We start from the raw sequence: 21,390 nt of genomic DNA, 5'->3' as shown, positions 1-21,390 counted from the left end.
TTATTAATCTTAACAGATGCTGTTGCAACTTTTTAAAAATTCTAAGTTTAAGACCCTATTTATGTATCATGTCTATTTTCTACCTACCTACCTACCTACCTAACTACCTACGTACCATCTATGTAACTTCAAGCCAAATGTGCCCTATTTGTCATTAGATGAATAATCTGATATCTAGAGTAGGCAAAATCAGTTGTGCAGTATTCCTCACTGAGTTCTGATATATTGAACATTTCTGACTAAAAATGCTACACCATACACTATCACGAGGATAAAGTCATGGTAAATAGTGTATAAAGGAACATGATGAGGACTGCAGACCCGAGTAATACAGGGTTTTGGAGGGAATCTGATGTCCATTTAATATTTTCTCACAGATTTTAATACACATCCCACTCTATTTACTCCACACAGCAACCACCTGGCATATATTTTGGCATAGAGAGGTAGGAAAATATGAGTTTTGGAATCCAAAAGATGGGGATTCAATCCCTGCTCTATCAGGATGGGCAAGTGATTTATCCTCTGGAATGCCAGTCTCTTCATTCTTACATATGGAGATGTCCATACAGGGCTGCTTGACATTCAAATGCAATCATTTGTGCACACAGAAGATACATAATAGGTTCCCAATTCATTTTGGTATAATGTGGTCAATAACAGAACCAGAGCCAACTTTCCAAATATGTAATTCATTTGAATTCAAAACCATGAAGACAGTTAAAATAGCTTAATAAAGCATATCTTGCATGCTTTTTTTTAAATCTGAAAAATGTAGGAAGAAGATTTTCTTTTATAAGTTTTTCTGAAATTCCTCACTTTGCAGCTCTTGAATAAGTGCTATTAGATCCATTCAAAAATTTGGTATTTTGCCTTTGTTCATATTGAGCTTTTAAAAAGTTTTCTAACTTTTGCTGATGTTTACACCTCTGAATATTCATCAGGTTTTATGGCTCACTCAGGAAAAATCTCCCTCTTTTCTTCTCTCAATCCATTTCCAACCTGGCTCCTCAGCTATTTTATCTAGATTTTCTGTTCTCTGAGGCTCTGTCCTCTAGTATTCATCCGGGCACCTGCTTTCCTACATTTAAGGTTTTAATTTAGTTGGGTGGCAAAATCCCTCAACACCTGTGACTTTTTGTATCCCCCAAAGTTCTTAGCACAGTAACAGGCTGACAGTAAATGTTCAACATGCTTTTGTTGCTGGTACTTAGCTAAAAAAAAATCTTATTCTAAGTATGTGAGCCAGTGGCAAGTTATGAATACAAAAGCTTGAGTTTGGTGCTCTTGTACCTCTTGTCAGATCCTAAGATGTCACATCTGAGATGTGAATTCTTATAGTTGACACCAAAAAGGTACCAATGGTGACTCATTGCTCCAAAATTTCAAAAGGCCTTCCCTACTATCACTTGTCCTAACTTGAAATTCCTTCATTTCTGAACCCTGTTTCATGAAAAGAAGCCTTGGAATGTATTCTTCTTGAGATAAGCATGTTACCTTTCTTGAGATAATTTCATTAGGTTAAAATAATTATTGAGGATATAGCAGAGCCCAACCTTGGCTAAGGGCAGAAGAAGGAACTGGATTTTATTTGGAGCAGTTCCTTATTTGAATAAATGTTTACTGAAGTGAGTAAGCAGAGGCATTTCCATCTAAAACTTGGAGAGTAGACAGGAGAAGGGGAAGTTCAGAGAGGCAGGAGGCTACATTTTCAGGAGTCAATTTTAAACTCTGTGCCTGTGCATTACAGACAAAACAGTATAGGAGTTCTAGGTACAATGTACCGTTCTTCTTCTAGGGTCATTATCCATCTCTGCATCTCAACATCTAGTACAGTCACAGAAACACTTGTACTGAAAAATTGTTCCTGTGTGACTCTGGACTTCTCCAGAGACAGTTTATTGATCGAGGTAAAACAGAGGACCAAGTTAAAAATGTGACAACATAGTGGGAAATCTTGTTACAAAAAGAAGGTACTAAAAGAAGGTTAGGTGACATAACAGTTTCCCTGAGCTCAGGTTCTCTTTCCACTGGACCCAGCCATTGGTGGTGTGATCCACCACTCAACCTCTATTATCCTCACTCAGCTTCCTCTTTCAAAAATGAGGATCTTAAATCTCTACCCTTTCCCCCCTCACTTGAAAAAAAAAAATCTTTGATTCCTCATATTAAAAAACATTTCTCCAAAATACTTTCATTTAAACTCCTTTTATTTAAATGAATATCAGTTGAATTAACCCCCTCATAAATATTTCTTTTGAATCATTCTTTTCTAGGATTTTATGATGGACTCAGTCTTGAAAATCTCTAAGAGGGGGAGAAAAGAGAGAAACTGTTAAAGAACATCTCATATGAGCCAAATTTTTCATATTTATTTCATTCTCAAGCCTTATGAAATGGAAATTTTCTCCACTTTTAAATGTAAGAACACAGGCCATATAGCATGCTGCAGGCCAGGTAAGGGCTGGGAAGCTCCAGGCTCCCCTCCCAGGTTTGATTTAAAAATCCATGTTCTTTCTAGTACTAGGTTGGTGCCGGCATTCTGTAAAAAAGGTAGGTATTCCATTTAACAGATGGAAAGACTGAGTTACTGAGAACCAGGGACTTCCTAGGTTTCATAGTAATCAGCATTTCTGGTGCCAGGAAGAAACTCAAATATTTTGGAGTAGAGTGTAAGTTCACATCACAGGGTGTAGGAAAATATTTTTTTGTATGATAACTTTGATGCCAGCATTGAATTTTCAGGGTTTTAAAATGATGAAATTTGAGAGAGCTGAGCTTGTTGTATTTATATTTTTTAAAGGCATTATGTTGTTTTAATTCTTAATTGTTCTCTAACTGGGATAAATTTGTAGAATAAACTGATAGACTCTGACTCTGCTTAGCTTTAGTTTTCAACTCAAATAAGGGAGTGAAGTGCAGCATTGCTATAATTATGGTCTCTAAATGTGTAAGGTTCCAGATATACTCTATTATTTCACAGCATGTGCAAAGCTGAAATAAACACTGGGCTTTCCAAAAATCACACTTACAAAACAACTAGTTGTAAGCTACCTTTGTTCTGCTTGTAGAACTTGTCTCAGGATATGCTAACTGATTTCTTATGTTATACAAAGAGCCTTTAAAAAAAAAAGAGTTTACTTTGTCACAGTTGAAAAAATACAAAAGTCACATAAAGGTATATTTTAGCTAACTGCAAAAAAAAAAAAAAAAGAAAAAAGAAATTCTAGTACTTCAGTTGTTTACCAGAGACTATTTCAAAATGAACATATTTTATGTGTAAGAAATTGATAAAATTCTTTATTTTTTCCAAACCATGTATCCTAGCCTCCCTAGCTCCCCAACTCCTGCCTTACACATACATAGTATCTAGAACATGATAGGACTTGATCTTGAACTTTATTTCTTCTTATAAAAGTAATTTTCCTATCTGAAAATAATTTGTAATGCTGTACAGCACTGTACTTCCTCATGCTTTAGGAAAGAATTTTTTTCCTCTGAATGTTCCTTGTGTTGGTTTTTTCATCCTGCCTGTGTTGGCTTTAAGCCTTCTGTTCCTTTCAGTGCATTTGGTCTGGTGCCAAACGAGAGTCAGCACTTAGCCCAAAAGTATCATTTTCCAGCACACAGAATCAGAAGGAAAACCCCGCCTCTTACACCCACTACTAATTACCATACCACAAAACTGACTAGTTGCATCACTGGCCCATCACTTGTGAATATCTGCTTTCCAGAGCTCTCATTCCTGCAGAGAATGAGTTTGAGCCACATGGAAGACATGCCTTTAAGCCATTCAGGCCCTCAAGGAACACACAGACCATCCTGGAAGCAATGGTTCCTCTACTCAGCCATAGTTATTTTGCTGTTTCTCTGCTCCTTCAGTACACTAATTCTTACTTTTCTTCCACTCAAGGTAAGGAGACAATAGTACCTAAGGTTGCTTTTTTTTTTTTTTTTTTTGGCAAGTCTAGTTATTGTCATTCAGTATTGTTAGAGCTAGTTGGAAGAAAGAGACATGTGGGTATAGATAATGTAAACAGAATTTCAATTTTGTCATGTCATATGGCTTTTGAGGTTTACCTAAATATTTTGAAATGAAAGGTTTAGAAAATGCTAAATGTTAGCTGTATTACTGAGTTAGATAGAATCAATTAAATCAGTCAATTGACAGATGCCTTGGAATATTTTCTCCTTTTCTGGAACTCTGCTAAGCCCTCTTGGTGGAATAAAGGAAAAAACAAATGCTTGCTTTCAAGGAATGGGATGCAAGCTATAGCCTTAATGAGGGGAAAGACATAAGACAATGGAAGACAGAACAAGGTAAGTGACAGGTGGCCAGTGCATCTTTATGGAAGGAAATGGCACTGAACTAGGAGTAAGATCTGGATTCCGGTTCTAAGCCTCCCTAACTCTATGAATTTAAGAAAGACATTTAATCTTTCCAGTTCTCAGTTTCTTCATCTGAAAATTGGTGGTAGGAGAATGGATTTGTTCATTACAATGCCCCTTCTAGCTATAAAATACAGTGATTAATAATTTACCTAAGGGTAGTATAGAACATAAATGCTTTAGGAATTCAAAATAGTGGACAACGATTTTGGGCTAGGGTGATCAGGAAAAGTTTCATGGGGGAAGGAGAAAGCACATTGCTGTTTGGGAAGCCCCTGATGTTTATCAGAAATTTCCCATTGAGCTCCAGTCCAAGTTGTTGGTCTACTAAAGGAAATGGAGATATATTAGGTTCTTCTTAGCAGTTTTACTGACTGTTGACTATATAGCACTGACCAAAAAGAAAATAATAAATTCTTTATTTAATTTAGGATTTAACCCATTTCTGGGTATATCTGAAGATTCTGGGCCCTGGAGAGAATAAGGTAGTATATGCCTATCTAAGAAAGGGCTAGGATATGAAATTAGTGCCAGTGGAAACATTTTTCTAAGGAGATTGGCCAGTGAAGATTTCAGAGATAAGGTTCTACTGTTTAAAATATTTGAAAGCAATTGAGAAAAGATGCAGGAGGAAGCAGTACATGGTAGTTGCTGTTGTTAATTTAGTTAGGACAAGTGTAGCTTTGGCCAAATTTTTACACAGTAGTCCTTTAATCTGTATTCCCTAACTGTACACAAGGGTATGCAACAGAGGCTTTCTAATGACATCGCTACCTTCTCCAGAAATGTACCAAGGAGAAGCCTGAACTTTCTGGAGCAGTGAAGCTATGAGCTGAAAGAAAAGAACTGTCAGGAATCCTGAGTGTTATTTCTGAAGAAGGGGAAGGGTGTGAATAGCAATAGCTTAACTTTGGAAACACTTTATCCCTCTAGAAACCACCTCAAATTTTAGCCAGAGGACCCTGAAAAACACAGGATATGTTATAGGTGTCATCCGTTCCTGCATGTAACTGGAGAACCAATGCTGGCTCTTGCAAAGACTAAGAGGAAGTCTAAAAATGCCAGCAGCACCTAGGACACCTCTTTCCAGAACTGAACTTGACCAATCCCATGTATTTAAGCTCTGATTCTCTATCCTAGACAACATGCATCTTCTCAATGAAAGGTTCTGCCTGTAATGAAATAGTCCAGAATTTATTTCAAATTTTGGAAAATTTAAAAGGTTTTTAGGATATTGTCCTGATTGGATGCCATAAAGGCTTATTTCCTATAGGAAAAGCCAATGGCCTGGCTGACAGTGCAATGATATTAACTCAAGTATTCCACTTTCCGCTTGCCTGTGCTTCCCTTTCCCAACTGGCCACAAATAAGTATCTTAGGAAAGGAGGTCTGAGTGGCTAGCGGATGATGAGTCATTATGAGGTGGCTGCTTTCACCTCTTCACAATACGCATGAACCCTGGAGTGTATTTTTGGTCTCCACTCTAGTTTTTATATACAAAATCCCACTTTCCAACTTCTCTAGGCACTAATCCAAAAAGTGTTAGACAGGAAGATTTGCTCCTTTTAGACCAACAGAGGTTTCCTTGGAAGAACTTTTTTTTTTTCTCCCCCCACCCTTTCTTTCAATGAAATGAAGGAAGCTTCCAAAAGGGGAAATTGCGCTTGTACTTAAAAGCAGAATAGATTCTATTTCCAAATGATAATCTGGTTGTGGTTGGTTTATAGAAAGAATTATTATTTTGGCCATTTGAACCCAAGCATTTAAATCTGGGCTTAAATCAAAATGAGATTACAAGAGCAATTGATCCTTCTAAGCAAAAACGAATTTAACTCAATGGAAAGTCCCATATGCTTCTTATAAATGGATATTTACCCCTTCTAAACCAGAATTATAAATAGAAACTACCCCACAGAGTACTGGGGGTGAGACTTTTGAATCAGACAGGTTGTTTGGAACTCAGCATAGCTTCTTATCAGCAGCATGACTTTGGGCTAGTGTTACTTAATCCCTCTCAGACATACTTCCTCATCTGCAAATGAGCATGCTACTTCTTATCCCATAGACTTGCAGTAAGGATAAATGGTACAGTATAGTGCCGGACCCATAGTAGGCTCTGAATAGATTATAGTGATTAATATCTGCATCCTTATTATTGACATTCTAAGGAAGATAAATTTAAAAAGACTTTTAACAAAATGGATATTCCTTGCTCATCTATTTAGTTTCTTCATCTAAAGACTATACCTTGTTGCCAAACAGATGATTTTTGTGATTAGACAGATTTTCATTTGTGGCAATAGGGAATATCAGTGATGGTTTCTGTAGTACTGAGTAGACATTAAAGCGGTCCAAGTAGAGTATCCAGGATTTCAGTTTCTGGCAATTAATTTGTCTGTGGCCTTAGGTTTCTCCACACACTCATTATGCATGACAGTAGACACCACAGATATGATCTGTGCCACATATTTTGGCACTCATTTATATTTAGATTGCTACCCAATTGCCTCATGTGTGTAATCCTGTCTTTCTAGAAAGATTATAAATTTCCTAAGAGGCAAGGACTATAAGTTACATGGTTCCCTTGCTGACAATGCTAGCTGGGAATATAGGCAATTCAATATTTCATTCAATTTTTTCATTACAATCAGCATCATTATCAAAATAGCTAATATTTAATGAGCAGGACCAGGTCTGTCTGGGCAAAGCCCTTCATAACAATTATTATATTTAAACCCATAAACACTCTCAGTAAGCTAGGTGCTATTGTTTCCATTTTATAAATGAGAAAATTGAAGATAAGGGAATCCCTATCACATGCCTATCATGGATCAAAAGAAGCTGGATTTCAGCATTTTTTTTCTTTTTTTAAAAAAAAAAATTTTTTAACGTTTATTTATTTTTGAGACAGAGAGAGACAGAGCTTGAACGGGGGAGGGTCAGAGAGAGGGAGACACGGAATCTGAAACAGGCTCCAGGCTCTGAGCTGTCAGCAGAGCCCAACGCAGGGCTCGAACTCACAGACCGTGAGATCATAACCTGAGCTGAAGTCGGACACTTAACCGACTGAGCCACCCAGGCGCCCCTCAGCATTTTGTTTCTAAGAAACACCAAAAGGAGGATGGAATAATTGCAAGAGCAAACATAATTGTAGGAGTCCAAACTTTAAAAAAAAATTTTTTTTGATGTTTACTTATTTTTGAGAGAGACAGAGTGTGAGTGGGAGAGGGGCAGAGAGAGAGGGAGACACAGAATCCTAAGCAGGCTCCAGGCTCTGAGCTGTCAGCACAGAGCCCGACATGGGACTCGAACTCATGAACCACGAGATCATGACCTGAGCCGAAGTCAGAGGCTTAACCGATTGAGCCACCCAGGCACCCCAGGAATCAAAACTTTTTGATTGCATCTCCTTAGCAACAAAACAAAATGTTTTTGAGTATAATCCCAACATATATGCTAATTTATTATGTTATATATAAATACTAATTCTATGTATAATAAAAAGATGCACAAAATGGAAACTCATAAGAATGAACTGAATAACATGCTTTATATAGTTTCTTCACAGTGCAAAACTGTTTTGCTTTTGTCAAAATATTATATTTAATATCAATATAATATAAACATTTCTAAAGTAATTGAAATAATATTTTAACAGAGTAATTTGATAAATGTGTTTCTTTTATTTTCTTAATCTTAGTTTAAAATGTTTTGCGACATAATAATTTGAAGGTTATATTCTAAGTTAATTTACCTTGATTCATGATTTTGACTGTCATAACCTATAGTTCTGCACTCTCCTCACCTGGACTATTTCATTCCTTTGACTTCTCTTTAAACAACCAATGTCCTCCCCCTTCTCTCTCTCACCTGAAAACCTGAAAACCTGTCTCCAGGTTCTATAAGAAAATTGAAGTAGGCGGGAAGGAAGTTCCAAAACTTCCCATCGTACCTACCACTTACCTGCATTTTTTTCCCATGTAGAGTGTGGTTCCCTCATGGCACTGCATATGAACTGTTCATGTGCCTATCTAAGGCCACCTCTGATCCAGATTCTGTCCCCTCTTACCTACTCAAAGACATTGCTCTAACAATTATTTCCTAGCTCTTACATTCTACCTCTTGCCACTTCACTGGAACATTCCCATCAAATGGCAACAGATAACCATGTTGTCAGTTCCTTCATGTTAAAACAAAACCAAAGACAAGAAAAAAACAATAATCTCTCATCCCCACCTAGGCTCCACTCAATTTTTCTCTTCTCCCTCACAAGAAAATTCTTCTCAATTTCTCTTTTCTCATTTAGACTTAAATCCACTTTAATTAAGTTTCTGTCCTCATCACATTGCAGAAACTACTTTTGCCAAGAACCCCAATGACTACTATGTTGGTAAATCCATCAGTTAATTGCCTATCCTCTTCTCACTTGGCCCATCAGCAGCATTTGATACAGCTGATCACTTCTCCCTAAAATACTTTCTTCTCTTAGTTTCCAACATCACACTTTCCAGGTTTCCCTTCTGACTCACTGGTCTTTCCTTCTTAGTCTCCTTTGCTGGTTCTTCCTCATTCCCTGACCTCCAAGCATTGCAGTGCTCCAATGTTCCTCTCTATCTATACTCACTGCCTCGACAATCTTACACAGTCTCATGTCTTAAAGCATCACCTAGAAGCTGAAGATTCCTGAATTTATATCATCAGAACTCCTTAAATTCCATCCTCATAGGTCCAAATGCCTACCTGACACTCCTACTTGGATATGTGATAAGCATCACAAACTTCATGTGTCCAAAAATGAACTCATGAGTCCTTCCTTTGTTTCTTTCTCTTAAATCTTGCTCATTCCAGTGATTAGCAGCTTTATCTTTTCAGTTACTCATGCCCAGTATCTTGGAGTTATCTGTTTTCTTCTCATTATCTCATCCCATATCCATGTCAGGATAGCTAGCACCTTGGTCAGAGGCACCATGCTTTCTTGCCTAGATGATTACAATGATCTCTTAACTGGCCTCACTGGTTTTATCCCAGCCTCTCTTTGCTTTATTCCTACCATAGCAGCCAGAGAAATCCCACAAAAGAAACACGTCCAATTATCTTTGAGTTGACTCTTAAGCACTTTGCCACAAGGAAACCAATGAACTTTACATGGTACAAAAAAAAATTTTTTTGTGGTTATACCTTATTTTTCTCTTGAGTATTTTAAGGGCTTTAGCATTTAAATACCAGTATTTATAGAATTAACCACACTGATGGGTTCTTGTAGCAAGTAAACTGTGGTATGCTGCCACAGTTTGAAACTGAAGTCTCCTCATGGTATCTCAGTAACCGTAAATGGCGTGATTGTCTGAATATTAAATGAAGGTGGTTTTACAAATCTGCATTGTGAATATTTCTATGGTTTATTAAAGATAAAAATAAACACAACTAGGAATTTTATTATTTTCTTCTCCCATGTCAATGGGCCACCTGGTACAGTGACTGGAGTGTGAAGACTAGTGTTTACAGACAATTTCTGTAGCCCAAGAGGAGGAGAGTCCAAGAGCAGATAGTTGTCCTGTGGGCATAGGTTAGGTGGATGGAATGAGACCTCAACTTTTGCCGAGAAGACCCAAGAGGGCAGCTAGGTAATGGAAGGGAAAGGACAGAACCGGCCATCTACAAAGGGAAGCTGAGGACAGGAGAGACAAGGTGGAGGAAAGGATTTTTTATATGGCTAGGGAAATGAAGTTGGCTTCAGGATCTGAAGCTCTAAATAAACCAACCAGTAAAGCCATGATATGGTCATTGTCCTGACAAATTCCTCTTTTTCTTCCTGTACAGACTGCCAGTGAGCCCTGCGTAGCTAAGTTCGGTGAGTAACCTGTCTTGTGTACCTCTGTTTTACTTTTCTTAATATTTGATACAAGAAGGAAGCCTGTATTCTATTTTATTCATTTTTCAGCTATTTATAGCTGTTTATCAAGTGCCAAGCAGTTGTCTAGTTGCTGAGACTTCAGAGATTAACTAGGCAGACAAGTCCATGCCTTGATGAAGCTGACATTCAAGGCCACATCTCTGGGCAGGAATGTACATCACTCTTACAGGCCCAGAAACATGAAATCCAGGAATCTACTTTTAATTCTGTGGTTTTTCAAGAAACTTTTTTTCCTAAAAATTTCTGTGTTTTAATAAGCACAAGTTTCGTATTTCTATAACTTTTCCCTGTGACAAACTCAAAGTTCTGCTCACATACCACATATTGCCAGTGCCTCGTAGAGTGTGTGTAGGGTGCCATTTTTGTTTCTGAATGTACAGAGAAGGGATGGAAACTAGGGAAATGGCCACTCCCCTTGTGCCCTTCTCCTCACCTTTCAGCTTCCAAGCCACTTTCCCTTATAGAGACCTGGGATTTGCTAAGAAAACACATTACAGTTTATAGTTACACTGAGCCTTAGGGTATTTCTTAGCCTACATACAAAATTGAAAGTAAGTACATCTGGATTATTTACATATTTCAAGCCAAATACATATTTTCGGCTGAGAGCAGAACATTTCTAGTGTTAACTGTAATCCTTGTTTTCCTATACAGTTCAAATTGCCAGCCTTCCCTGGTTTGTGAGAGTTAGGGAAGCTCTACTTGTCTCTGCCTTTGTAATTTTTATTTTTTTAATGTTTATTTATTTTTGAGGGGGAGGGGAGGACAGAGAGAGAGGGAGATACAGCATCCAAAGCAGGCTCTAGACTCTGAACTGTTAGCACAGAGCCTGATGCGGGGCTCAAACTTGTGAACTGTGAGATCATGACCGGAGGCGAAGCTGGATGTTTAATTGACTGAGCCACCTAGGCGCCCCTGTTTTTGTTTTTCTAGTGAATGGAGAGGAAATAACGATATGTTTGAAATTCCTTCTTGATGTGATAAAATGTTAAGAATACCACATGCTGCTAATAGGTGGCCTCAGGGCTAGTGGCCCCTGTAACAGAACAAGAGAACCAGGGGCACCTTTTTGCAGTGACTTGCCTATTGTCTATTGCATATTACAGGGTCCTACACAGCAGGAAGAAATTTACTAGGCTTTGGACTCACTGGAGATACAGAGGCTTTGCTTCTTGTTCTAATAGCTCTCCTTTATTCTCCTTTAGAATCTGCCCTCAGAGCCTTATAGCAATCATTTATATAAATAAGAATTTAAGTCAATGTGTGATCTCTCCCAGGGTGCTTTCTTATCAAGGTGTCTTTCTAATTATGAGATAAAGGCTTCGCCCTCATAAAAAATAAGTTATGGAGAATTAGGGACTAGGCCAAATAAGTATTTTGAATGATCAAAACACATCCTGGGGCTCTGAAATCACACTACTGTGCTAAAACAATTAACATTAAGAAAATATGTAAATTCTACTTATACCTATGAAAATATGTGATCTAGTGTAGACTCTTCCCCACCCTCCACCCGTGACAATATTAAACTAGGAATACTTACATTTAAACAAATAATTTTCGGGGCGCCTGGGTGGCGCAGTCGGTTAAGCATCCGACTTCAGCCAGGTCACGATCTCGCGGTCCGTGAGTTCGAGCCCCGCGTCAGGCTCTGGGCTGATGGCTCGGAGCCTGGAGCCTGTTTCCGATTCTGTGTCTCCCTCTCTCTCTGCCCCTCCCCCGTTCATGCTCTGTCTCTCTCTGTCCCAAAAATAAATAAAAAACGTTGAAAAAAAATTTAAACAAATAATTTTCATTTATAAACTAATGAATTTACCAGTAGCTGTTTTTGAAGAGTTGGATAATGATATCCTATGTAGATCTTGGGTATATACCCTAAACTAAAGAGAAGAGCCATAATTTAGACACAATGCACCTAATTCAGGAACATGGATGTATCATTCAATCAGTAAATATTTATTGAGCACATACTAGGTCCTAGGAACTCTTTTAGGTGAAGATATAGCAATGAACAAAATAGAGAAGTACTTATTTTCAAAGATGTTATCTTCAAGCGGGTATAAGATAGACAATAAACAAATGAGGAACTTAATTCATAATACATTAGATGGTGATATACCTTCTGTGAAGAAAACTAAAGCAGGATGAAGAGAGAGAATGACAGGAGAGCACTCTTTTATATAGATTGATGAGGAAGATCTCATTGATAAAGTGATACGTAGTATGATAGTATTTACATAGAAAAGCATGAATATGTGGGGTGCCCAGGTGGCTCAGTTGATTGAGTGTTGGGACTCCTGATTTTGGCTCAGGTCATGATTTCATGGTTCGTGGGACTGAGCCCCACGTTGTGCTGTGAGCTGACAGTGAAGAGTGTGCTTGGGATTCTCTCTCTCTGCCACTTCCCCACATGTGCACACATGTGCACTCCCTCTCTCAAAATAAACAACCATTAAAAAAAAAAAAGCAAAGCATGAATATGCATCCTGGACTGCCAATTGGTTATCACAATCCTGGTGTGTGATTCTACTCTCCCTTCCTCCTCTTCTCTTTCTTTTCACAAATACTTATTGACAAGAGATACAAATGTCACCTAAAACTTAACACATCTTTCTGTTCCAAATCCATTTCTTTAGAACTCCCCAAGCAAGAGATACACTTAGGATTTGTAATATCTCTAAACAAGGAGTGGATATTTAAAATATTAAAATTGTGGTTGGAGAGAACTAATGTGGACTAGGTAAAGAAACAACTTGTTAGGTGGGAAAGAACTATAGTCAGGAAAGGAATGAAGTAACTATGCCCTCTTTTTTCTCTTTTGTAAATTTCTTATAGGACCACTTCCTTCAAAATGGCATATGACATCTCCTAAGCTTCCTTGTGTGAATAATACAGCTGATTGGAACCTGAAGATACTTCGGAATGGCTTGTATTTAATTTATGGTCAAGTAGCTCCAAATACAACCTACAAGGAACCAGCTCCCTTTGAGGTGCGGCTATGTAAAAACAAAGACATCATACAAACTCTAACAAACAACTCTACAATTCAAAATGTAGGAGGGACTTATGAACTGGATGCTGGAGATACGCTTCATTTGAAATTCAACGATGAACATCAGGTTCTTAAAAATAATACCTACTGGGGGATCTTATTGCTAACAAATCCCCAATTTATCTCCTAGAGACTCAATTTGGTCTCCTCATCATCTTTAGCACATGCAGAGAGGCTGATGGGTGGGTTGAGGGAGGCAGATTTTCAACACACACAGTTTGCCTGCGTGCACAAATCAGCATAAACAGAACTCTTGTCTGCATGTGAGTTTTCATCTCTCAAGCTTAACTGAAGACAGGCCAGAGACATTTGATTACCCCCGACATTGGGTTGACAAAAACACTTTACTAATCCATGATAAAGGACTATGAGTAGCTCGAGGACAGAAGCTTCTCAAAGAGTCTTTGTCTAATTCTTAAATCCTTGGGTGAGAAAATTGTCTTATATCCCTGGGAATCTTAACTGGTATGCTAAAAAAGATCCAGGGCAATGGTCTGGCTTTGTTCTCATATTTTTGGGCTGCTTCACCTTATTCTTCCCATACTCCTGTCTTTTGAGGCCCTCCTATGAAAAGTGGTCAGACTGGGAGGGTGGCCACAAACATGCCAACAACACCCCACTTTAGATGTGATGATGTTAGATGATAGGGAACACTATCGTCTATTGGGACAGAGGCACAGGTGGCATGGAATAGATGCACTTTACTTGGGAAAGTCCCTGGATTTCATCATATTCAGGATGCAGAGTGCTTTATAAAACCAGTTGGTCAAAGGACTCATCCTGAACCTTCACAGAGGGCTCCTGGGAATTTGTTTATTGTGTCTACATGTTGTCAGTGGTAAAGAAAGAGTAATCATAAAAATTAATTGGTATCATCAGTACTGTATTATGTCATGTAATAGTTTCCTGTTTTTAGCTGGCTCTTCACAGTTTGCCAAGTGCTTTCAATAGATCACAGGGCAACTCCAGGAAGCTAACGGGCAGGTGTTTTGGCACAATTTAAACAATGAGAATATAAAGGCAGAGAGAACATCAGTAATTTGCCTCAACCCATAGAACTAGAGATTAACAGTGGGCTTCCCCACTGTCTCGTACTGCCTTAGCTTAAGAGTTGATATTTCAGCTTTCGTGTTATAGTTTATAAAGTTTAGCAGATTTAATTATCAGGAGATACATTCCCTTTCAGCCCAAGGTGGGTAGAATAAAGCTACAACACATCTCTCCTTTCTTAGCAGACTTTTCCTTTCCCTGCTTATAGCAGGCAACACAAGGGTATTGCTCAGGGCCTCCTTCAAACAAATCCCCTTGCTGCCTTGGTCAAATGTGTTAACTTCTGAAAATAATGAATAGCACTCAATTCAATAACAGCCTGCTAAAATTTTAGACTCTGTTAAATTAATTAGCTGCTTGTGGATTCTTGTTGAAAGGTATGTAATATGACTATATGATAACCCAATTTAAAATATTTATGGATATTTGTAAAAAGCTACATTGTTAATTAATACTATGACATATAAAGCTAACTTAAAAATATTTGTATTGTTTACAAAAAAAAATTGCTCAGGCTAAGCCTGAGGCAAAAAAAAAAAATCTGCTGAGTAGCTGTATGGCCTAAACCTGGATACCTTGTTTCTCTTGTATTTGCATATCTTCTCAGGAAATTAAAGTTATATCACATATTTATAGAAGCCCACTGGTATTGATTGTTGTTGAGTTATAAGCAGCAGTGTGCTGGAGTGCTGGAGTGAGCTAGCACTAAGCTCATCATAGCTGATTGTTACATTTTCAAAATTTTGCAATCTGGTTATGAGTCATTCTTGAAATTGGCCATGGTGGGACTATTTATACCATGGGAACTGGCAAACACAAATTAGGGATTTTCCTTGTGGAGAGCCTGTTAACCAGCACACGGCTATTTGTAAAACACTCCTTAATGACTTCTCTCTGCTCCTGCCTTATTCCTGGGACAATCAAGGTAGGCAAGAGAGAGAGTGAAATTATCATACTCCCAGGAAGAGCCCCCCATGGTAATGATTTCTCAGGGCAAGGATGAGCTCAGCAGCTGCAGGGAGAGTGAAGGCTACCAACAGACGATCTTTGAATTTTCCTGGTGTTGTAATTTCAGCCTTTGTTTTCAACGTATACTATTTCCATGTTTCTTCAAATAGATGAAACCTATATAAATGTTCTGTTGGTAAGTGGGCTGTAGCTAACTTACCCGTGGATTATCAGTTTAGCATCAGTGATATTGAGAACTTGAGGGTGCATCAGAGAAATCCTTGCCCAAATGAAACACTGCTTGGCTAGTGTTAGGCAAAAGTGAGAGCTGGATGCAATCAGCTTTTGGTTATAGCTGTTCCAATTTTTGATGGGTTAGTCAGACAGTTTCACATTCTGACTTCTGTCCCTCCCCTCAACTCCACCTCAGCCATCCTCACTAACAAAGCCGTCACCAACCCCTTTCATACTGTTTTTTACCTTCACTCTTGCCCATCAAAACTGACCTAGAGTGTGTTACAGCACTATGGGTTGAGTGCCTCCTGAAGATAGCAGTTGACTGGAAAGCAACGCACTTTTGTGCATTTGATGGGGGCAAACTAACTCCTTAAATGTATCTGTTTATCTTGGAGATGAAATTCCTGTCTTTTTGTGTTTGATCTCAAAGAAGCAATTTCATTGGTGGAGGTGAGAGGATATTTTTTATTAGAGAGAAGAAGAAAAAACCTGATTGATTTATGGGCAAGGAGTCTGAGGATTACCTTCAAGTATAAGTTATAAAGGATACCTTGGTACCTACACTTTTCTTGATCTGAATGGATGCATCTCTACTTTGGGGGTCATTTGTGACCCTGGCAAAGTCACTCTACAGGTCATGACTCTCCTGTGAGTCCCACATTTATCCACAAGAGACCAGTACACACACTTTGTGCCTACAAACTCGGAGTACGACTGCAGCAAGATTCTCCTGTCTCTACTCCCAAGGAGTTGGTTTTTATCTTCCTGACAGATTTAATGGGTGGGGTCAAACTCTAGCTCACTGTCAACTTTTGCTTTTTCAGGTGGAAGTCAGGCACTAGTTCTCTGTTATCTCCCAATTGCAAGAAATAAAGCTCTTTCAGGGGTTCCCTTGAAGTCCTCCTACCAGGTTTAACATTAGAAAGTTTCATTGCATCCCATTCCTCCTGCAAATGGAGTGGGTGAGGACTCACAGCATGGCCCCAGGTTTTTCTTTATAAATTGTATCTCAAGCTCTCCTTTTTACCACTCTGGCCTCATTTTAGGTCCTTAATCCAGCCAATGTGTCAAAGAGTAGTGGGGGAAAGGGGCTCACCTTCATTCCTTTGTAAATTTTGCCATATTGGTGAGGGCAATGGTCTTACCCTCACTTTGATATCTTAGTGCCAATAATATTATGCTTGAGTTGAAACTGAATCAGGTAGAGTCCCACTTTAATATCCAGTTATACTCTTAGATGTCTAAAAGGGATCTGAGAGACCTATGATAATATGCAAAAATACAAAAAGCCCCAAACTCTCACCACAGGAGCAATAAGAGTTTCATACAAAGGCAGAGGGAGAGGAAAATTATTGTTCAGAAAAGTTAGGCTTAAGAACATTGTTACAAATGAACTTAAAACAATGCTTTTAATTTCTTGAAAATCAAGGAAAATAGAGAAGCATGAAGGAAATAAAATTGTCTTATCTAAAAATACTGTTTTAATACACACTGTTTTATTAGGAAGAAGAAACTTTCAGGGCGCCTGGATGGCTCAGTAGGTTGAGCATCTGACTCTTGATTTTGGCTCAGGTCATAATCCCAGCATCATGGGATCAAGCCCTGTGTCTGACTGAGCTAAGTATAGAGCTTGTGTAAGATTCTCATTCTCTCTCTCTCTCACTTTCTCTCTCTTTCAAAAAAAAAAAAAAGCCAAGAAACTTCTTTCCAGCACTGAGCACTGAGCTCTAGCAGACTCTCCAGATCCACAATGAATGCTCTAGATAGTAAAATGCAGACTTTCGATTTATTTGCATGTACTGGATTCTGCTAGCAGTTAGCTAGTTTAAGGACTTGAAAACAGCTTAGTTGGGCTATCACTCCAAGACCTACAACAGTATTGATGAATCCCATTATACTATTTGGGAAAGTAGGCTGGAGGGTTTATAGGACATGTTTCAAAGAACTCAAGAAGTATTTGGGAATAAGAATATGGAAATTCAATGAACAGAATCATTAGAATTAAGCCAACTTCCTCATTGCTTCAATTGCATAATCAGAATGGGAACCTCTGATTTTAGTGTCCAGGGTGATTGTTTCCACCCAGCTTTGGTGTTTTCCAGGGACACTACAGGGGTAGCATGTTCCTCACACTGGGTCCTAAACATGCAGAATTTGAGCTGGACTGGGGTGAATTGGTGAGTTTAAGTTTTGCAGAATGGAAGACAGAGCTTCTTACCTCCTTTCCCTGCTTATGGGTTGTATCTCTTACCCAATGGCATAGTCTCTGAGAAGAATCTGATGTTCAAGTGTCCAGGATCTGACACAGTGCCTGACTAATAGTCCTTATTGTCTATTGACTGAACAAATAAATCATAAATTTACTTGAGCATTGGTGAGAACTTAGCATTATTGTATGCTCTCTGGATAATGCAGTCCAATGGGGAAAGCCTTCAGTACCTGTTCCTACAGTCTCCCATCCCATCACCTAATCATCTCAAGTGCTCTCCTCCTTCCCTACACCGTTAATGTAAATAAGGTAAAGAAACTTATAAATTCACTTGCACTAAGGGAAAATAGCCAGTAAGCTACCTTGTGTTGCATCACTAAAACAGGACAAAATCCTATTTGTTTTAAGCTTTGCTGGCCAGATGTACCAAGAAGCAACTATCTTTACAGTATCAAACAACTTTATATTTATGGCATATAATGAATCTCAGCTGAAGATTTCTCCAGTATTTAAAAAGAGTCAAAGCTTCTAAACAAAACAATAAAATAAAAAAGCAAGACAAAAGCAAGAGCAACAACAAAACCAATGCTGGTGCTGCGCATGGGACTTACCATAATCCATCTCTCCTCACAAAAGCAAATGGCTTTCTAGCCTCCAAGTCTGAAAAAAGGTTGGGGTCTTCACTTTTCATAACCTAATGGCAACGTTGCCACTTGAACACCAGCAATCTAAGGCATCTGAGTCTTGCCACCATCAACACTACATTATCTGCCTGTATGCTGTCAACTCAAATATTCGTCTTTTGCCCGAGTTGCTCTCCTTTACTTCAGATTTGTAAATGCAACTGTTTGCTCAGCAATTTCACCTTGGAGGTAGAGCAGATATCTCGAATCCAACATATCCAAAATGTTGCCCCAAATCAGCTTTTCTTGAAGCCTTCCTCATTTCAATTATATTGCATAGGGAAAAAACCTCTGAGTCATGAAGTCATTCTTGACTCCTGTCTTTCATACATTTACTATTAGGAAATTCTGTTGTCTTTACCTTCAGAGAAAATCTGACCTCCTTTTTGCTAGGACTCTTGTCTGTGCCACCAAGACCATTTCAATAGCTTAATAACTTCTACCCTTCTAATCAGACAAACTTGTTTTCAAGTCCCAGTTTTGCCATTTACTACTTATTTGCATCTTGGACAAATTACTTGCCCTTTTTGGAGCTTAATTTCTTGTTTATTTTGCTTCTTGTTATTTACCCAATCCATAACACATAGTTGGGCTTAATAAATATTTGTTGGATCAAATAAACTTTAAATAGGTTTAACATACCAACTAATTTATGTAAAATTCCTGATACAGAGTAGGCACTAAAATGGTGGCTGCCATAAATTTTTATTACAGATTTGGATTTATTCTTAAGTTTCTGAACTTTGTCATTTCTCAAGCTGAGATATTTATTTAACATCTTTCTTATTCTTTCTCCTCCCCAAGATAAATTAAGTGCCAGGATTTGTTTAATGTGGTATCACTAGCACCTGAGATAGTGCTTGGAACATTAAAAGAGCTCAAGACATACTGAAATGAATGGGCAAAAAAGATGGGACTCTGGTTCTTGGTTAGAATGACCAGCAAGATATAAGATACATAATGTGGCAAACAACCCATTAAATGCTATGCTCATTTCCATTCCTCTAGGTTATCTATCTATCTATCTTTTATTTATTTTTTGAGAGAAAGAGAGAGAGAGAGAGAGAGAGAGAGAGTGAGAGAGAATCCTAAGCAGACTCCACACTCAGCACAGAGCTCGACACAGGGTTCAATCTCACAACTGTGAGACCACAACCTGAGCCGAAGCCAAGAGTCAGATGCTTAACCGACTGAGCCACCCAGGTATCACCCCCTGCCTCCTCCTTTTTTTGGGGGGGGGATTACTCTAGGTTTTTTAAACCCTTAAGTAATGCACTACAAATTCAAAGTACATACATAACAAGTGCTCACTAAAAGTTGGCTGCTATCACCATTGCACTCCTATCACTACCACCATCATGATAGGCATCATTTCATTATCCTCATTTCCCTAGGAAGCAGTATTCTGGAACACATTAGCTTGCTTTACCACAGGAATGTTTTCACCAAATTTTAAGTTAAGTTTGTGCCTTTAGCTTTTATTGAAAATTTATATTTAGAAACATCCATAGGTATCTTCAAAAATGGTTCTTGAAACAATGTTTATTATGTTACTTATCATTCTTTGTAAAAATATTTTAATTTTATTTATTTGAGAGAGAGAGAGAAAGACAGTGAGAGAGTGCGTGTGCAGAGAGAGAGGGAAGAGAGAGAATCCCAAGCAGGCTCCATGCTCAATGCCAAGCCTGATGTGGGGCTCAATCCCACAACTCTGGGATCATGACCCAAGCCAAAATCAAGTCAGTTGCTCAACTGACTGAGCCCCCCATGAGTCCCATGTTACTGATCACTCTTTATGGCAAAGACATTCAGGAAAACTGATCTCTCATGAACTTGAAATCATTTATATCTCTAAGGGATTTTTTTTCCTCACATATTTTTTATAGAGAAATTAAAACATTCAGAAATATGTGAGGTTTTGCAATGTGTACATATTACTTCTTCAAAAGCACTGTCAGTCTTTAGAAACTTAAATTTGTTATTACTTACTCCAAGTGAATATTTTCATAAACACAAACTGTAGTTCCTGAGCACAGATGTTGACAGAAGCTGCTTTTTCAACAAGGCTTTTGCTAATGGTTATTTCAGAATGGTGAAGTTACCATGTCTAAAGTCCAATCTTCAGATTTATAGGTACAGAAATGGAATTTCATCTAGGTATTAGAGTTTATAAATATCTCAGACACTATATAACCAAACTCATAAGAGAAGAGATATAAATTAAGGTTGAAGTTAATTAGCACATTCTCTCCCTAGGGAGCACTGAATGGGAATTCAAATTAAAACCAGAAGGCTATTGGCAGGCATAATTTACAAGCCAGGGTGGTCACATAGAGGATCCAAGTGAATAATGGCGTAGGATACCAAATACATCTTTTATTCACTGAATAAGTATTTCCTGAGGCCAATTATATCTCAGATATTATTGCTAAGTACCAGAGGGGATACAAAAATATAAAGATATACTGCCTGTCCTCAAGCAGTTTAGAATTTAGCAAAAAAACAGGTATATGCACAAATGATCAGAGAACTGTATATATGATAAATAACACTCATGGAAGTAAATAAGTCTACAATGGAGATGGAGGAGAACCTGAACAAAGACAATGGCATTGGTGATGGGGATAGGGAACAGACTGTGAGAAAAATTTATGTCATAGAATCATCAGACCTAAGTGATTGTGGTAGATACCACTGGGGTTTCTGCCAAGTTCATAGTGGTTTCCTTATCAGACTTTCTTATCCAGAGGAGTAGATTTCAGCAGCTTCATTTTTACCATGTAAGCCTGTTCTCTTAGTTGAAGTTGACTTGTCCAGGATTAACTACCCTGGGATGGTCTCTTGACTGGACAAGATAAAAATGTAGATCTATTGGGTAGCCCATATTCCCTATGGTTTTCTGTGAGGA

General features: G+C 38.3%; 1 protein-coding gene across 1 annotated transcript; it reads left to right on the top strand.

The window, feature by feature from the left end:
* Nucleotides 1–1,569: 1,569 nt before the first annotated feature.
* TNFSF18 (TNF superfamily member 18) lies at nt 1,570–13,744 on the top strand. The gene is made up of 3 exons (XM_049633969.1): nt 1,570–3,913; nt 10,210–10,240; nt 13,139–13,744. Exons 1-3 carry the CDS (start codon nt 3,755–3,757, stop codon nt 13,483–13,485), a joined length of 537 nt encoding a protein of 178 aa, XP_049489926.1. The 5' UTR covers nt 1,570–3,754; the 3' UTR covers nt 13,486–13,744.
* Nucleotides 13,745–21,390: the final 7,646 nt, after the last annotated feature.

Source organism: Panthera uncia, chromosome F1 (genome assembly GCF_023721935.1).
Source record: "Panthera uncia isolate 11264 chromosome F1, Puncia_PCG_1.0, whole genome shotgun sequence".
Lineage (NCBI taxonomy): Eukaryota > Metazoa > Chordata > Mammalia > Carnivora > Felidae > Panthera > Panthera uncia.
This window is presented reverse-complemented; position numbering and strand designations above follow the sequence as displayed.

Bases quoted from the DNA above. Each gene is read 5' to 3' on its own strand.
- TNFSF18 (XM_049633969.1), top strand. From the start codon at position 3,755: ATGAGTTTGAGCCACATGGAAGACATGCCTTTAAGCCATTCAGGCCCT. The intron at 3,914-10,209 runs GTAAGGAGACAA...CTTCCTGTACAG, and splicing joins TTACTTTTCTTCCACTCAAG to ACTGCCAGTGAGCCCTGCGT. The intron at 10,241-13,138 runs GTGAGTAACCTG...AATTTCTTATAG, and splicing joins GCCCTGCGTAGCTAAGTTCG to GACCACTTCCTTCAAAATGG.